General features: G+C 48.8%; 1 protein-coding gene across 1 annotated transcript; it reads right to left on the bottom strand.

The window, feature by feature from the left end:
- Window positions 1-3782: 3782 nt before the first annotated feature.
- On the bottom strand, window positions 3783-12416 carry Pax1 (paired box 1). The gene is made up of 5 exons (XM_034496329.2): window positions 12014-12416; window positions 10947-11576; window positions 9296-9438; window positions 8681-8903; window positions 3783-4020 (listed from the first exon to the last, which is right to left on the bottom strand). The coding sequence occupies exons 1-5, from the start codon at window positions 12276-12278 to the stop codon at window positions 3929-3931; spliced, it is 1353 nt and encodes a 450-aa protein (XP_034352220.1). The 5' UTR covers window positions 12279-12416; the 3' UTR covers window positions 3783-3928.
- Window positions 12417-17656: the final 5240 nt, after the last annotated feature.

The raw sequence follows: 17656 nt of genomic DNA, 5'->3' as shown, positions 1-17656 counted from the left end.
GACAGCGAACTATACCCAGAGACCACAGTTAAATTCAATAAATCTCCATCTTTTTACAGGAGTCGAGAACAAGCAAGGGGAAATGCAGTTGTAAGGGAGTGAGGCTCACCAGTAGCAGCCTAGCTCTTCATAGGTCCCAGTGAGCTGAAACTGGAGGTGAATGGATTGACTCTGACAATACTGGGTATTTCCTTCACCTTGGTTTGTGTCAGCGTTTCTTCAGTGTCTCTCCCATTCTTTCCTCGCCCAAAGAGATCCGTGCACACACACACACACACACACACACACACTGCAAGACTAGGAAAATCAACTCCTTCCCTGATCTGAAGGAGTCAGGTTACCTTCCTAAAGAACAAAGCTCCTTGTCTTTTGTCCCTGTTCCTTTCCTCCTGAGTTTGCTGCCCCTCCACCTTGCTACAAAGTACCCACTTCCCCCAGGGAAGTTATTATAATCCATTCTAAGTACTTCCTCCAGCAAACAACCAAATGAATCTTGTCTTTAGTCACTGGAAGCATGAAGCTGGCCCTCTTTACAAACACGGTGTTTTTAATAAACACTTGCTGATATGCATCCATTGGAGAGAACAAAATGAATACTGCAGGGCTGAAGCAGCCGGTGTGCACAGAGCAGATACACCTCCTGTGACTGTGTATAAGACACAGCTCTTCATTGGGTACTTGAGAAAGCAAATACAAGTCCTCTGCTGAAAGAAGGGCATACAGGTGATACGAGCGTTCACCTGTAAGAACAGACATGAGACTACGAGGCAATTTTGAGTTTCCATTTCGATGACTCTACTGTATATTAGTCCCATTCTTTCAAAACCACCAGAGGGGCCATCTGAGTGATTCTATGTCTTTCTTTGTCTAGTTTTCTTTTCAATATGTCTCTCTTATTTTTCCAGTTATTCTTAAAGTATAAGTCAGGGGGTGGCCCAGAGACAGTCTCTGAGTAGTGATTGCCTCTCCAATTATTCTGCCCCTTGCGGTGCTCTAAAATTGTGTTATGAGTCTGCAATGCCTCTACAGCTCTAGATGCACAGAGAACAAAATGTCATCTTTTTAAATTTAATTTAAATTCTGGATCTCCCACCAGTCTTAGAAATAATCCCCCTACCCCTTTTAACAGCTAAACAAATTCATCTCCAGAGAAGGCAAGCAAAGGCAATGGCAGTCCTCTTACAGATGGCTCCTGCAGGCATTACCATAGAGGAAGGGTGTGTCTCACAGATGGGACTCCGTGGCTAGGGGAGACTATAGTCCTCTGTCACCCTCAGAGGAGCAGGAATTTAAGTCAAGTTCACAAGGACTCTTCACAGCCCCAGACTCAGAACAACTTATCCCTCAGTATCTAACATTAAAACACCAACGCCTGTTGGTACTGTGACTATTATATGCATCCCTGATATTCTGCCCCCTCCCCGCATTCCTCTATAGCTCTAGAGCCCAGAACGCTCAAAGATTTACTTTCATCACCAAGTATCAAAAACAATGGGGAATAGATCTGAGATGTATTTCCCTTTGCAGGTGAGACTTAAATAATTAATAATAATAATAAAAAGTCTCCTATCATTCTGAAATGGATTTCAGGAGTTTCCTAGCCTTTATTCCTGAGCAGCCTGTGTACAGTCTTGGATGCAAGGAACAAGAGAAAATGAAAATCAGAAGTTGGAGACTGTAATATAGTAGTATATATGTGTGGTGTATATAGTATAAGTACCTATTATATTTACAGAAAGGGTTGCAATGCCTTTACTGGTCTAAGTAAGCCAGTCCCCCTCCAGGAAGCAAGAAACCTCCCTGAAGCTTGATGCCCAGGTTAAGTAGGCTGCTCTCATCTGAGCACCTCAAGGTTAGCTGAAGTCACAGGAGCCCTGCTACTTTTTTCACGCTTCCTTTCCACTCTCCTTAAGACCCACTTCTCTGCAAGATCTACTGGCATGTGGAAAGCTGGCCAGACTGTCTCAGAGTTCAAGTTCCAATCCTGACTCTTATATGAGATGAGATACTGTCACTCATTTCGACCCCCAAGCTCTTCCTTCACAACTTGCTGTGTGATCCAGAAAAGGTTAAACCAGTGTTCCTATCTGTAAAATGGAACTTTTTAAAATCCAGAGACTTTAAACCCTGAAAAGTCTCTATGTAAAGAAAGTAAGTACTGTTTATGACTAATAACTTTGACAAGTGCTACTTTTTAAATGCAGTGAACATTATTTCCCACGGGTCCTATGTATGGGAGCAGAACAGACAGCTGCAGTAGACAGTTCCACTTACAAGCACTAACTCAACTTAAAAGTCTCGTCCCTGGGTTTCAGAAAGCCAAACACCGTGGGGGGCGGGGGGGGGGGGAAATCAGCCAGAAACTCCTTTGTACTTTAAAAGCACTTGGTTGTTTGGTAACCTGAGATACTTTTCTTCAGCTTTTAGAATGCTAGAAAAAGCCCTCCATTGTTGCCTTTTGCCTTTCAATTTTTCCTTTCATTTTAGGATGGCTTCTGCACTTGACTTTACTTGGCTTTCCCCTCTGATCCCCAAAGATGAGCTGGCACTTCCTGGACCATGCTGGTCTTGAGGAGGGTCAGGAGCACCAATCTGCTGTAGCCACTGACAAATGCCCCCATGCAGGTCACTTTCTTTTTCAGCATCTGCCTAAGCAGAGCAGTGGGTACTCAAGAAAATCAAGAACACATCCTCTGATAGTGTGCATCCTGGGTGGAGAAATGGAGGAACACCAGGGTAAGCACTAAACACCAAACACCGCAGAGAACACAGACGTTTCCCTCACCAAGCTGGTGAGTTTCAGACTTTCCTTTATTCAAAGGCGGCCATGTTTAACAGGTGAAGTCAGACTCTCACCAGTAATATGTTTATGACTACAAAACTTGAATTATACTCAGAGTCCCACCACCAGTGCACCTGAACTTGAAATCAGTTAACAGCCCTCTTGCTTAGCTCCAGAAGATACCTCCTGGGTTCCTGGGTTAAAAACCCCAATTCCTTGCAAACCAGAAGCCAGAATGAACCTCATCACCCTGAAGCAGTTTGCTCTTCAAATTAACAAAATTAATTTGTACTGAGCGACAAACACCCAAAAAAAAAAAAAAATGATGCTGATGGCCCTGGAGGTACATTAGAGGGTGTTGGGGGTAGCTGGGACTAGGAGAGATGTGCCTAGTCTTTACATACTGAAAACACCACCAGTCCCAGCATCTCTTTCTCCTGTCCTGTCTTCTTTTCGGTGTCATTAACTTAGAAACAAAGCCAGCCTAGTCACTGGGCACAGAAGAAAAAAAAAGATTTCTAAACAACATTCTTGGGGTAGGGGCATCAATCCTAGGAAGTTGTACTCTTGCTTGTTACTATAAAAATATATGATCAAGGGCTTTGGCTTTGCTCCTAGGTTCAAGTCCCACTCCCTTGGGATTGAGGGTGCTCAGGGGAGTGGGGATGTGTAGAGGAGGGTTGGGTCCTTGGAGAGTGCACTGAAGTTTTGAGGATTGAAGAAGAAGTGCCTGGGTAGGTGTAAAGATCAGGCCTTTGATTGTGAGGATGTGAGGAGAGAGAGAGAGAGAGAGAGAGAGAGAGAGAGAGAGAGAGAGAGAGAGAGAGAGAGAGAACAAACAGAAGGGAGGGGAAGAAAAAGAGGAAGAGAGAGGATAGGGAAAAGACGAAAAAAATTAAGTCGAGCCTGTGGATGCAGAAGTCTCTCTCTCGGAGCTAGGAAGGTTAACGCAGTCGTCTAAAACCAAGGTTTGGAAAGACCTAAAAGAGCCCAGGGACTCTGGAAGGAAGCGCAGCGGGACTGTCGAGGCCTAGGCCGTGCAGGGCCCCAACTCCTGGATGCTGCCAGCGCAGAGGTCGAATGAGCTGAGCTGCGCTCCCGGCCGGCTCCTCTGAGCTGGGCTGTGGCTCTGCAAGGGGACAGCCCCTAGGAAGTCGAGGCCGGGATGGGCAGTCCGTGTAAGCTACCCAGTGCGTCCGTGGCCTTGCCTCCCGGGCTGGGGGGCTTTCTGTCGGTCCCTGCAGAGGAAGCACAGGAGCATCGGGTCACCTCCCAGAGCCTAAGCTGTGGAGCAGGATGCCAGCAGGTCACAGACTGGGGAACGCTCACCCTTTCGTGTCCGTTCAGGGAGCCACTAGTGGCGGGCTAGTGGATCTCCTCAACAGGCCACTTTGCCAGGCATTCACTCCTGATGATGACCACAGAGGCAAACCTTTCTCCTGTACCCTGGATGCCAGGGGCGGTGTAAAGGTCTTCAGCTCCTAAGGAGACTTCTTGACCTGGTGCTGACACCCCCAGATCATGTCCTCCCGACCCTTACCCACTGATCCACTTCAGACCCCCGCGGAATAGGCAGGATTGAGGGTGTCTGGAGGGGGGGGTAGGCGCGATGCGGGGAAAACGCGCCACCAAACATTCTTGGGGATCTCTGACTTGAGCCAAGGTAGCACTTTAGGTAAGCAGCGGAATACCGCGGGCGCAGCACATTCTGGGGCCTGTGGGCTTCCGGATTAAGTGGCAGTGGGCTTGCCATATCAGTCGGTATTCTGCGCTTTGCTCTATTATTTAGGGTTTTGGGAAGGGGCCCAAGTTTTGCTACTGGAAGCCAGAAAGTGACGCCACGATTGTGCAACCGTATTTTTCCTTTCCCTGGAACCCGGGCCGGGTGTGCAGCTTTTCCTCGCACCAGGCGTCAAAAACAAATGATCTCTAAAGGGGCGAGCTCTTTCTTTCTTTCTTTCTTTCTTTCTTTCTTTCTTTCTTTCTTTCTTTCTTTCTTTCTTTCTTTCTTTCTTTTTTTCTTTCCCTCCTCCTGCAAAAAACGCCACTCTCTAATGCCTCAATTCCAATCCGATGAGAGGGAACTCTGACTTGCCAGCTGTCCTCCTCCCAGCCCCAGGCATAACGTGCTTTGACTGTCTTATTTCAAAGTAGCAGTACACACAGACACACACACCAGGTTAGTGAGAGATTTGAAATTTGAAGAGATATACAGCCGGTCCAGACCAAAGCCCTCCAGGTGACACCCCATCTCTCAGTTCATTTTACTAAGCACAGTTATGACTGTACAACCAAATATCCAGACATCTTTCCATCCTGTTTACACACCTCAAAAGAGAGGACCTGTTTTTAAAACATTTGAGGTGGAGGCTTGAGGCAGGAATGACAAGTGGAGAAAAATAAACACCCAGCAGCCAGGAGATGGATTCCACCCCCCACTTTGGGGAGATTCTTCTGTTTTCACCCATCTCAGTTCCTCCTCCCCCTTTTGGGTGGGGGTCTTCTGTAGGACCCTGGAAACGGGGGTGGGGGTGGATGCTACCTTTACCTGAGGAATCACTTAGTATACTGTAATCTTTTGGAACATGACTAGGGCGGACACTTTCAAAATATGGGAATTGCAAGAGCATAGCATGGTGGACACAAAACCAGTAGAGGCTGGGACTCCACCAAAGGAGAAGGAATAGCAAGGATTTTCATAATTGGCAACGGCTGTCCAGTCATCCGTGAGAGTTATCTTTTGGTATCATCCAAGTACCAACTCTGGATTAGCAATAATCAGAACAACATTGCAAACTCTCTTTAACAAATATAAATAGCAAGTTTTCTTTGGGCGAGTTTTCTTCCTGGAAGCCCGAAAGTGACCCTCATAAATGTGATTTTTTTCAACTCTCTCCCCCCTTTTTTAAATCCCTCCTGGGATCAGTTTTGGAACTTTAACGTTTGCTGCTTTCTGAAACACGTTGTGAATGCCCTTTGCCTTGAGAAGAGCTCAATGGACTCCCTCGCCTTGGGGAGGAAAGTACTGGCACAAACACCTTTGGGTGGATATGGATGTTCTTAAAACAGCACCCCTCCTTGTGAAAAGAATAAGGCTTCTTTAGTCTTCTCTCAGTTCCAAATGATCCCTCCCAAGTTCAGGAGAAGAGGAATATCAACAACCACTCCTACTTTCTTGCCTCCATAGGAGGAAACCCAGAGTCACTACCTTTCGTCAAAATAAAGCACAAACTGATATTCAATGAGGCTCCAGGTTGAATAACCAGTAAAATGCCCGTTTGCAGCTAACTGGAGGAATACTCTAGTGAATATTGTATTCTGGATTCCCATTAGCTCATTAAAATTTTTGATTTTTAGTAGGTATATTTATATAAATACAAATTCGTATTGTCTCTGCAAAGACGATTTTTGTATCGAAAAAGTTAACTAATATTAATTCTTCTGTTATACGGTAAACAGAAGTAACGACAGTAAACTCTCACGAAACAGTTTTCTTTAAACACATGAATTGTTTAAGAAACTGTTGAAAGTAAACGGCACTGGATTATATAACTTTGCTTTGATTCTTCAAAGGCCAGCTGGGGAGCAGCTCTTTTCTGACCAGAAGAAGAGTGTAAATTCATACTGCAAGTGAATGTATAGCTTTCATGTTTCAAAAACAGGTGCTTAACGAACAATTCTTTTTACAATCATTAAGCACAAATACTTTCATGACAGCCTGAGAAATTGTTCATCGGGATGGGTGTGAATAATTCCTTTAACCAATTTTTTAAAGGAACTGTGTGGATCAGGACATTAACTTACTAATTTAATAACCAACGTAGTTAACTCGTTTATAAGCTTTGAACATGGGGCATTTTATTGTAGGAAGCAAATATGATGGCCACAGGGGCATTCTGCCAGTGAGATGCTCTGTATTTCTGAAAAGGGGATGTCTGATAAAGAAAATCCATCAAGAATAAACCCAAAGGCAGATTCCTCCTAAGTTGACTACAGGTCTTTAGAGTTAGTGAGTGTGTGATCACTTTTGGATCTTAATCCTGGATTCATCACAGGTTTTTAATGTGGGGCTGGAAGCACCCTTAAAACCAAGTGGCCCTTCGGGAAAACTACTCCCTTTTGGAATCAACAAACCCTTTAGTTTCTTTCTCCCTTCTCCTGGGGACCAACCCAGGAGAAATCACTGAAATTCTTGGCTTTACACTTTTAAGTAAGCCTGCTCAGTTAAGCACTTTACACGGTGTGGCAAAGCTCACTCAAATGCCCACACCAACAGTCCTGAGTGTGAGGAACGTCCTGAGGTGTGAGGAACCGAGTGAGAAAGAACTCACCCTGACACCCTTCAGCTGTCCTTAAATGTGGGACTATTGGGAGCTCATATTTTCAGAATTCTTTCATGGATTTTTTTTTCTCCGAGTGAGCAAGTAATGTAGCCTATTGTTTAAACTAAATTAAAGTCTCTGACTCAGTCTAAACAAATGAGTGCAACCTTAATAGCCTAGGATAAGGCTGTTCTAAAAAGTATTGAAGGGTTGGAGAGATGGCTCAGCAGTTATCAGTTAAGAGTACTGACTGCTCTTCTAGTAGGCGGGTTTCAATTCCCAGCACCCACATAGCAACTTACAACTATTTGCAACTTTAAAATCTGACACCCTCACATAGACATGCAGATAAAACACCAATGCACATAAAATAAAAGTAATTTTAAAATTTCAAAAGCTATTTTCTTCCTTCAGTTTTTTCCTGTGGGTGGCACTATCTTCCCTATTGAATCCCAGATTCTGTCAGCCGGCCTCACCAAAACTTCTTGGAAATAGCTCTTTTTGTCTGAGGACCACTATCATCTGTCTGGTCATGGGCTCAACCACACCCTGACCCCATCCAGCACTGGTAGGTGTGAGACAGGTAAAGTCAGACTATTTCCTAACCCCAGAGCACCCTTCTGACTCATTCTGTCCTTCAGTGTGTGTGTGTGCAGGATCCCTTTCTCTGCTGAAGCCAAGACTCCCTAATTATTGGAGCAGTGAAGTTTAAATTTGCTGGTGATCAAAACCTAAATATAAGCAGGTTCATAACGGACAGATTCAAGATCAGGTGGATTATTTCTCAGTTGAGTGAAAAACAAGAACTTCACGGACAGTGCGATTTTATCCATGTTGGCCCCATGTGTTAAATCTCTTGGTTGGCTTTTTAGAAAGCAAATTTAGAAGGTGGGGGCGGGATGGTGGGGGGTGACGAGGCTCTAACTCCTATCGAACTGGAAAGAAAGAACCTGAATGCTTTCGATTTCCCCACCAAATGCGTTGAAGAAAAAGAATCTATAAAGAGACAAGGGTCAAGGTTGAGAGGGAACCAGGAAGAAACTGAAAGGCAGGAATCACTGGGGAGTTCAGATGTGGAAGTGTCCAACCCCACCTGTAGGATTGAACTCTAACTCTCTCTCTCTCTCTCTCTCTCTCTCTCTCTCTCTCTCTCTCTCTCTCTCTCTCTCCCTCTCTCGTCCATTATAGAAAGCTACCTTTTGCACGGTACACAAATGTGGGCCTTTAAGACCATTCTTGGCATGGAGAACATGAACCCAGAGCGGGGCAACAACTTGACCAAGCATGCAAGAACGTCAGTGACATCTGAAGTCCTGATAACCAGCCTGACCCTCTTGCTTTTCTCTCAATAGGTTAAATGGGAAAGTTTAAGTGAGTCGCTTACTTTCTAGGTGTCCTTTCTTAGCGGCACCTGCTAGAGATGAATGTGCCCCAATAGCTTCGCGTCTCCCTCCCCCTACTTTTTCACCCATCCCTCACTCATTTTCCCCTCCTTCCTTTCTTCTGTCTCCCAAGCTCCTCTCCACACTTTCTAACCCCTCTAATAACCTGACACCTCCCAGATGGTGCCCCTCACCTTCTCGGCTGGGGTGTTTGAAGGTCATTGCCGCTGCAAGCTCCCCGCCGTGCACGGCCACACCAGCTCCGTGGGGCGCCAGCGGGGGTGCCTGGGCTGGTGGCCAGGGCGGGCCTGGGGATAGGTAGCCGGCTGCTGGAGCACTGTATACTCCATGCTGGTTGGAAGCCGGGTAGGCGCAGGCAGGCAGGAAGCCGCCCACTGCGGAGAGGCTGGAAGCCGACTGCAGAAAGAGATAGAGTCAGAAAACCCTCTGGCTTCTCCAGCACAGGCCACGTTGACGTGGACTCTGCTGTCCTGTCACTTGTAACTATTCTAGGACTCCCTAGCAACCTGATTTATAAACTTGATTTATAAACCTCAAGGGTTTACAGAAAGGGGGGGGGGGGCTTCCAGACATTTTTAATCAAAAAGCAAGCCAGTCTCCTCTCTCGAAAGCCAGGCTTCTGCAAACTAGGACAGCGGGACTTGAGGACAGCAATAGGCCGCTGGAAGACGTTTCCTGCCCAGACTTTGCAAAGCGTGCCTGGGAGACGCTGTTGCTCTTTCTCCTCACCCTAACCTTTTCTATGCCCACCCCTGCCAAGGTCACCTACTGCACTGAATTCTGGTTACCTGAGTATATTTAATGTCTGCCTCCAAGGCAGGTTTCTCGAGTCCATTCACTGCTGGCGAGGTGGGGAAGGCGGTTCGGTTCACACCAGCCCAGTCTTCCATCTTGGGGGAGTAGGCAGCGCCTTCGCTCCCCGCCAGGGCCCCTGCAGGAACGCAGATGGAGTGGATATCTGTGCACTCCTGAAGACGTCCAGCCCAGACGTTTGCACAGGAGCCAATGACCCAACTAGAATCCGCAAGTCCTGCCAGACATTCCCTCCCACTTCCAGAGGCTGCCACAAACTCCAAAGGCCTTCCTTTGGAGGTGGGGAAGGTGGCAGGGACTGGCATTTCAGAACAAGGAGGAGAGGGGCCTCCCCTTCATTTCTTCCAGCCCCGGGCCCGCTTCCTACGAAAAAAAAAAAAAAAGCTTAAGTACCAGCGAGGCTCAAGCAGAGGCAGTTCCACTGCTCAGAAGCAGCAACCAGAAAGATTAAAGTTCAAGACAACTTCACAAAAAATTTGTAAACCTCTGGATGACTTTTATTAGCATCCAGAAGGCTAGGAGACCTTTCTGGCCCGGGACTGCCTCTAGGCACATTCTTTGTCTCCCCCAAAAAGGCACCAACTCTAAGACCTATGCCAAGATGTCTCCAGCGCAGAGCTGCTCCCAGATCAGGTGTGCGCTCCCTGCTGAGGGGAACCTTCAAAGGTGGGTGCAAACCTGGTAGCCACTTCCCAACCACCTGCCTTCTGCAGCAGCTCCATGGATGGTTTTGGTTGGTGCTATTTTGATATGGAACCACCCAAATGAACAGTGTGCAGGGCCTCGGAAATGGAGCTAAGCAGTCCACTTTCCCCAGTCTGTTTCTCCGAGAGTGTTTACTGTCGTCCTGTGTCTGCTCAGGTCTGCTCCTGGCTGGGAGCTGAAGGCGCTGTAAGGAAGGAAACACTAGCTGCTTGGGAAAGGGAGCCAAGGCTTCTAGAAAACACCCACATTTTTATCATCATAGGCAGGGCATCAAAGTTGCCCGAAACCTCCAGCTTTTTCGGTGCAGCAGAAATTAACAACATTTGACAGAACTTTAATGACAATCAGAGCACAAATCCTAGTGACTGAACCAAGAGAGAATGGGGTGTCATTACCTCTATTCTAATGGCAGGACATGAATGGCCTCTGAACCCGACAGAGGTCTAAGCCATACAAAAAAAAAAAAAAAAAAAAAAAAAAAACCCTAACAAACAAAACACTGACGACAGGGGTTCTTTCTCTTTTACTTAAAAGAGCTCCTGGGCCTGCACAAGTTCTTGAAGGAACCTGTAAGCTAAAGATGGGACTGAGCAAAATGTTCCAAGCGGTTTGTTTGGCTTAGATTTGGCGATAGGCGTTTGCATTCTTTTTGCAAGAATGAAAAAGCGCAATTTCAGGCCTCCGATTTTGTGGTCTGCGTCTGCTCTTCTATTTGGGAAATATTTTCCATATTTGTCATAAAAAGTTCAAGATGTCCGAAGACTCCCACAGAAGGTTCTGGACCCCCAGGCTGTGGGACCAGTCCTGAACTTAGTTTTGAGCCAAAATCAGTTCTAAAAGAAGGGCATGCAACACCCTCGATCAGCCTCCCGCCCCAAATTCTGCCTTTTGTAGAGAATTACGAATTACGTCATGACTAACCTGTTTGCTCCATAAACGTCCGGATGCCCAGGATGTTGCTGACTGAATGTGCGGAGGGCCATGATCGCGGGATACTGACGTGGCCCGCCGAGCCGGGGACCCCGGGATGACTGCCCATTTTAGTGCCCGTGGGTGACACTGGGCTGGGGTAGGGGTACTGGTAGATATGGTTGTAGGGCAGCGCAGGCTGCGGCGGCGGCTGCTTACTTGCTTCGTATGGCCCTGGCTGCGCCAGGCTGCCAATCTTATTTCGCAGGATGCGACTGATGGAACTCACAGAGGGCACGTTGTACTTGTCACAGACGCCGTCAGCCAGTAGCCGGTCACGGATCTCCCAGGCAAAGATGCCAGGATCTCCCTGCTTGTAGTCCCGGATATGCTTCACTACGTTGGGGGTGGTGACTCGAGGTTTGCTGCCCCCAATGGCCCCGGGCAGGATGGAGCCGGTCTCGTTGTAGCGCGCCAGGATTTTGCTCACGCAGCCATGAGAGACTCGCAGTTGCCTACTGATGTCACAGGGTCGGATACCCAGCTGTGCTAGCTCCACGATGCGCAGGCGGATAGCATTGGGCAGGGGACGGCCGTTGACAAACACGCCACCAAGCTGATTCACTTCGCCGTACGTCTGCTCTGCAAACGCGCCGGACAGGAGTGAGCAGGGGAGGGAGAAAACACCGGCGGGTTACTCAAGGGTATCCTTGGGGGTTGGGGGACAAATGCACTGCACCCTAGCATGATTCTGAGGTAACCCGCAGGTTCACTCCAGCCTCCGACAGCTCAGATCTCTGGGCAGAGCCGGGACATGCTGGCAAAAGTCGGAGTCAGAGACAGTACATTCTGCTCTTCAGCCCTTGGAGCCCTTTCGCGACTTGGGTCATGCCCTCACCTCCTCCCTGAACTTAAGGAACTGACCCCTCGATGACTGGGAACAGCAGAGGACGTGGCTCCTGAGGACATAGAGCCGTTCGTTCTGCCCAGGAAAAGTGGATCAGGGGGAAGGAAGGGAGGTTGAGAGTCTCAACCCAGCTCTGCACCCTCCCGCACCCGGCCTGAGGGTCGCCCCTTACCCATCGCGCGCGGGCCGGCCAGCTGCCTGGCGCCGGAGCGGCGGGGGCTGGGCCCGGCACAGTCCGGGAGAGCTCGGGCGCCGCCACCGCCGGAGAGGCATAGAGGGAGGGCGCGCGCGAGCCGAGGGCCGCGGCGGCTGGAGACGCGCAGTGAGCCGCTGCCCAGCGCGCCGCCAGCCCCAGGGCCCGCCGCTGCCGCAGCCGCCGCCGCCCGCTCCCAGGACACTCTCCAGGCCCGCGACCCCAGGCCCAAGGTGAACTTCATCCGATTGGGAGAAATTCGTCTGACCGGGAAGCTGCGGGGTGCGAGAATCAATTTGACGTGTCCTCCACGTCAATCTCTACAGTCACGCCGGAGACTCACGAATTGGCAGCTCATTGGTTCCCGTCACCGCGCCCCGGCGTCCCCCTCCCCGCCCAGAAACTCTACCCCTCCTCCTGGTTCTTGGCTTCCCCCTCCGCCTTTCTCCACCCCCTCCGGACCCCCCCCCCCCACATACACACACACACACACACCCCCACACACACACACACACACACACACACACCAGGGATACACACCATCCTAAACCTAGTTGATCCAGATCCCGGGACCATCCAATCTTTGTTGCTTTTTGTGGCCTTCGTTACCTACTTTAGGAACCGTAAGGGAGTCATTTCAAAATCATCATACGTTAGTTTTAAAATCACCTCTACCGCCATTACTAATAACCCTTTGGAAGGTAGACATTGATCTTGGCTAGGAGTTTTAGCTTGTGGCTATCTCCACCACCTGCTGCTGCCCCGAGAAGAGACAGGTCAGGCGGATACAGTCCCTAGAGAACCAGAGAACCTAAAGATGAAAAGGAAGAGGAGGTCCGGCTTGGTTGGGGCATCAGGGAAGGGTGGCGATCCACAATGACTTATGGAGCTGACTCTCCCAGGTCCCATTTCTCATCGTTGCCCATCCTGTTCTCATAACCAGAGTGCCTTTGGAGTTACACGAGGTGATTTCAATGACCCGAAAGGAGCACATTCCAGGTTCTGCCTCTAATGACAAAGCCCACCCACCAGAACTCGTTCTTCACCAGTAAGTGACACACGGAACAAGCAGGAAAGACAGACTTGCTGCTTCCTGTCCCCAATGATGGAGGAATCGTCAACACACACACACACACACACACACACACACACCTAATGGCTGCTGAGCTCCTGTTCTGGATTCAGACTGTCTCTTTGAGACAGACCAGGAGATCCTGCCCGCACCCCACCCCCATTCCTCAGCAGTCTGGCCTAGCCTCCCCCACCCCCAACCCCCAGCAGTCTTCCAGGAGGACTCTGCTAAATACCTCCGCGGTCTTTTCTCTACCTAAGTAGCACTTTGCACAGCCTTTCAGCTCCGGCATTAAAAATCAACTCTTCCACTCCATATCAGTGCAAGTGCTGGGCCGCTAAGCTGGCCTTGACAGTGGCAGCAATCCCAAAGAAAGCAATGAGAGGGTCATGTATTTTTGCACCTGAATGGGTGCCAGCAGGGCAAGACCTGGGAGTTCCCAGGTGAAACCAGTAGACACCAAGAGCTTTGGGCTGGTCACAAAACAGCAGGAAAGAGGGCCTGATGGAAACTCAGGAAATGGCCACAATTCCAGGACTTTCCAAGGAGTCCAAATACTCCTCAGAAATCAAGCAAACGCCTCTCTTCGCCAACACACATCCCTCCATCTCCTGCTCTTTAGAGCAGCCTGGAGACTGCTCATTGTACAAGCTCAAGGCTCCAGCAGGTTGGCCCCTTCAGCATAGCCTCAGGAGGCTCACAGGAAGCCCTGACCCCTTTTCTCCTTTTTTCTGGGAGAGGGGAACTTTGATGGACGCATTCAACCCATGCAAATGTGTGTCAGAAGGACCTTTGCCATAAAGTCTTGGCTCTCCAGGGAAACTGTACAATACCCAGTAGGCTTGGGTTGCTGAGGAGGGAGCAGTGGAAAGAAAACAGCCAGATAGAAAGAAGAAGCACCTCTGTCTGGCAGCCCATAAACAAAGTGCGACCTTAAACTCTAAGAGTTTCAGAGAGGATGCTGGGACGTGGAAGAGGTCTAGGCGACCTTTGAAGTGCACCTTTGAAGGCGCCCCAACCCCCAGTGAGAACAGTAAACACACTTGGGATACCGGACCCATCAGAACAGAGCAGCCTTCCAGAAAGACCTAGTGAACGGCATAGATTTAAGGTGGGCAAGCTAGGTGTGGGAGCTTTCCGCTTTGGCATGTGGAGAGTGCAATGGAGAGCAGAGGAGAATGAATGCACTGGGGTGGGGAGGGCAGTTCCTTGAGGCTTCGGGGAGTGCGGAGACCTCTCTTTCAGTTCTTCTCAGATCTTTTGGGATTTGAGAACCTTTAAACTAGACATTCATTTCCAGGATTTCTAGTCAGGCAAGGAATACCAAGAAATGTATGATCCTTCTCCGCCTGACTCTGCTGGATATGAAAAACGGCTTCCACTCCTTAACCCAGAAATGCATCCAAGTAGCTAAAGGCTGCAGGCCTGGGGGAGAGGGGTCGGTAGGCAAGCTCGATTAGCTAAAGTGAGCCGTGCCACCTTGAGAGCTGTTTCAACCAAACTATCCTCTGCTCAGCCGGTTCACACGCTTTGGCATCAAACTCCCTAGGGGAAGGCCCCCCGGGTGGTCTGGGAGAGGAGGAGATGGGGGAGCGACTTAGGACATTTTCACTTGTGGTGGCAGGTTCTCTGGAGAGGCTGAACTTGCCAGACTTCCCTTCACCAGGTTCCCTCCTCAACAGCCAGCTGCGCGCCGGCCCGACCATGCAGTGGTCAGCACCTCTAGGCTTCAAGAAAACCTTACAGTTTGTCGCCCCCTGTCGGGTCGGGTCCGGTCCCGGCTTGGCTGCGCAGGTTCCCGCGCAGCTGGCTGGATGAGGTGCCTCAAAGGTTGGAGTGCAGAAGGCAAAGTGTCTCTTCAACTTTCCGAGTTGCGGCTTGGTTATCTCCACCGCTCTGGGGCAGCTAATGGTCAATGAGGCGCGCGCAAAGGTAAGCAAGCTCGTATATTCCACGTTTGGGTTTGATAAAATAGTATTGCATGCGCTAAGCCCGGCGTGCAGCGAATTGAGCGAGCAGTGGTTTCCAGGAGCGTGGAAGTTCCCGGGCTGGAGAACCCCACGCAGCGAAAACCTAGTCCACCCGGTGCTGAAAGCTCACAGGGGCAGAGGAACAAGGTGAGGATCCCTAAGGGTCCCTGGCTCAGGTATCCCAAGGCAGGGAAAGTAGGCGAGGCAAGCTCCATAGGCATTCCACGTTAGAAAAGGTCAAAAAAGAGAAGCGAGTCTTTCTGGGGACTGGAGGCTGGGAGCGGAGAACGTCGCTAGGAAATATTCTGCCCGTTTGTCACCAGAGCCGTGAATAGAGGACCCTAATGTTCAGGCTGAGTGACTCAATCTCCCGCTTCACTTCTCAGCATCATCTTGATTTTTGATGGGATTGTGCGGGAAAGTTATTTGGGTGCAAACGAAGCGTGCAACCGGCTGATTGTTCCCCAGGACTCACACATTTCAAGGAGTAAACTAAACAAGCAGATGCAAGTTCCATTCTGGACTCGCAGGTGCGCGATTGGATTGTGCTGGGAAGAAACCCAGAGTAGACGCAAACACGCTGCTTTGAACTAAGAAGCTATGAACTAGTCTGGGTCGAGCCTTGGTTTTCCAGGAGCCTAGCCGGTCGGCCTCGGCCAGGGAGTGGTAGAGGTGGGTTTCCCTGCTCTAGTCTCTCTTGGTTCAGGCCTTGCACTTTTTGCTGTTTCGTGAACACTGAGCAGTGCGTTGCATGGTTCGAAATTAAAGTCAAACAAACAATCTCTTTTCTTTTAAAATTCGTGTGTTTTTTAAAGCAACGCAAACTTCAGAGTACTTTGTGTAAGGATTCTGTGTAGGAACAGCCTACGCAAAGGACTTTGTCCATTGTAAAATGTCCCTAAAGAGTAAGGTAGGCTGTTCTTACACAATTATACCACTACACTACACTCAAAAATAACAAAATGCACTTTAAAAAAAAAAGATGAGATGTGGTCAGATGCAAGAAGGCGTCGGAGGAGAATGGCAAAGCCTTGGGGAACACCGGAACAGGAATCTAGTTCGTGGAAGCTGAACCGTGTAGACTGCAACGAAACTACACGAAGAGTGGAGAGTTACTGGGGTGAAAGAGGGAAGGATAGGGAAAAGAGAGACTCACACCTCAACAATCAAGTCGGCAGAAGGCCTGTGTCCCTTCCCCACCTTAGGGAGCCAGTGGCAGGCAGCACCTGTTTTCCCGCCTGGAACGCACACTCCTTTCCCACCTCCAGTTCCCACCGAGAGATTTCCCCCAGGCTTGTGAACGCCTAGCCTGCTTGAGCCTCCCCTGCTCTCTTTGCAGAAAGACTCTGGTTACCGCTGCCAGCCCGGAAAAGTCGGGCCAGCAGCCCCGAGTCCGTAAAAGCTGTTCCAGCCCTCACAGCCCTGTGCTTAAAAATGCACTGTAAGAGAAGCAAAGCAAAGCAAAATCCTTTACAATTTCTTCAAATGAAAAGAATAAATAAAAACAGATAACTATTTTTGAAGAATAAAAATAACCTTGGATGCTCCGTCGGGTTCAGGGACAAGGGAAGAAAAAGAAAATAGACGTGCTGTGTGAGCTCATTAGAAACAAACAGGGGAAATTGGGCATGACCAAACGGAGCGATGGAGGATAGTTCCTTGCTTTGAAATGTAGGGACCTGACTTTTATATTTGTAGCTAAACTTTCAGAGTTTCGGACTAGAAGCATTAAAGGTTGCACTTGAGTGATAAAAAATAAACTATGCAAGCCAGTGGTGGTTTTTGTGGGAGTGAAATAGTTTCTCCGAGCTTTGGAAGTTGCCTTGTCCTTGATTTTGAAAGTAGTTTCCTTGTCCTTGATTCATGTAAATCCTTACCTAACCAAAATTCTGAGGTCTGCATGTCTGCATATTGTATGTCTCCCTAACTTCCCTGGCAATGTGGAGCCTGTCATAAACCTCGATGTCTCCTAGTGTAAAATTACCCACATTGTGCAATTAGATTTATTTCATCTCATTATCTCCTCTCCCCTCCCTCCCCCCACACCATGTCCGTCAAATCCCAGGCATGGTCAAAACTCCACCTTTGCAATAATCTCTCAAAAATTCTTATGTGTCCATGCTAAAAATCTAAACAGCAAAATTAACATCGGAAACACTGGGGGAATGTCAACTACACATGGGGCATATCTCCTGAGTACTTGGAAAAATAGGAGCATCTAAGAAGAGCCATGGGAAGAGAATATAATGGATAAAGTGGTGTTTACAAAGGGAGGAGGTGGGCTGCCAGCGTTGTAGAGAACTTCTTAAAAAGCAGGGCTAGATGAGGGTCTCAGGCTGCCCAAAGGATGTCCCTGCTAATCAGACTCACTCAGCTGCAAAGACTGACGTGTGAGCCACATCCACCCTGGCCCAACCTAATAGGAAACAGCTTGAAGTGCCTTCCCTGTGAACTCAAGGGCAATGCTTTAGAGGTTTCTGTGTCTGCATGGACTTGGAACACAGAGGATGGAGATGGTAACTGGGGGTTAACTTATTGAAGTCTTTTGTCTCAATGAAGACAGTGCCTGCCAGACTTCAT

This window comes from Arvicanthis niloticus, chromosome 2, assembly GCF_011762505.2.
Source record: "Arvicanthis niloticus isolate mArvNil1 chromosome 2, mArvNil1.pat.X, whole genome shotgun sequence".
NCBI lineage: Eukaryota > Metazoa > Chordata > Mammalia > Rodentia > Muridae > Arvicanthis > Arvicanthis niloticus.
Note: the sequence above shows the minus strand (reverse complement) of the source record. Positions and strands in the feature narration are given on the sequence as shown.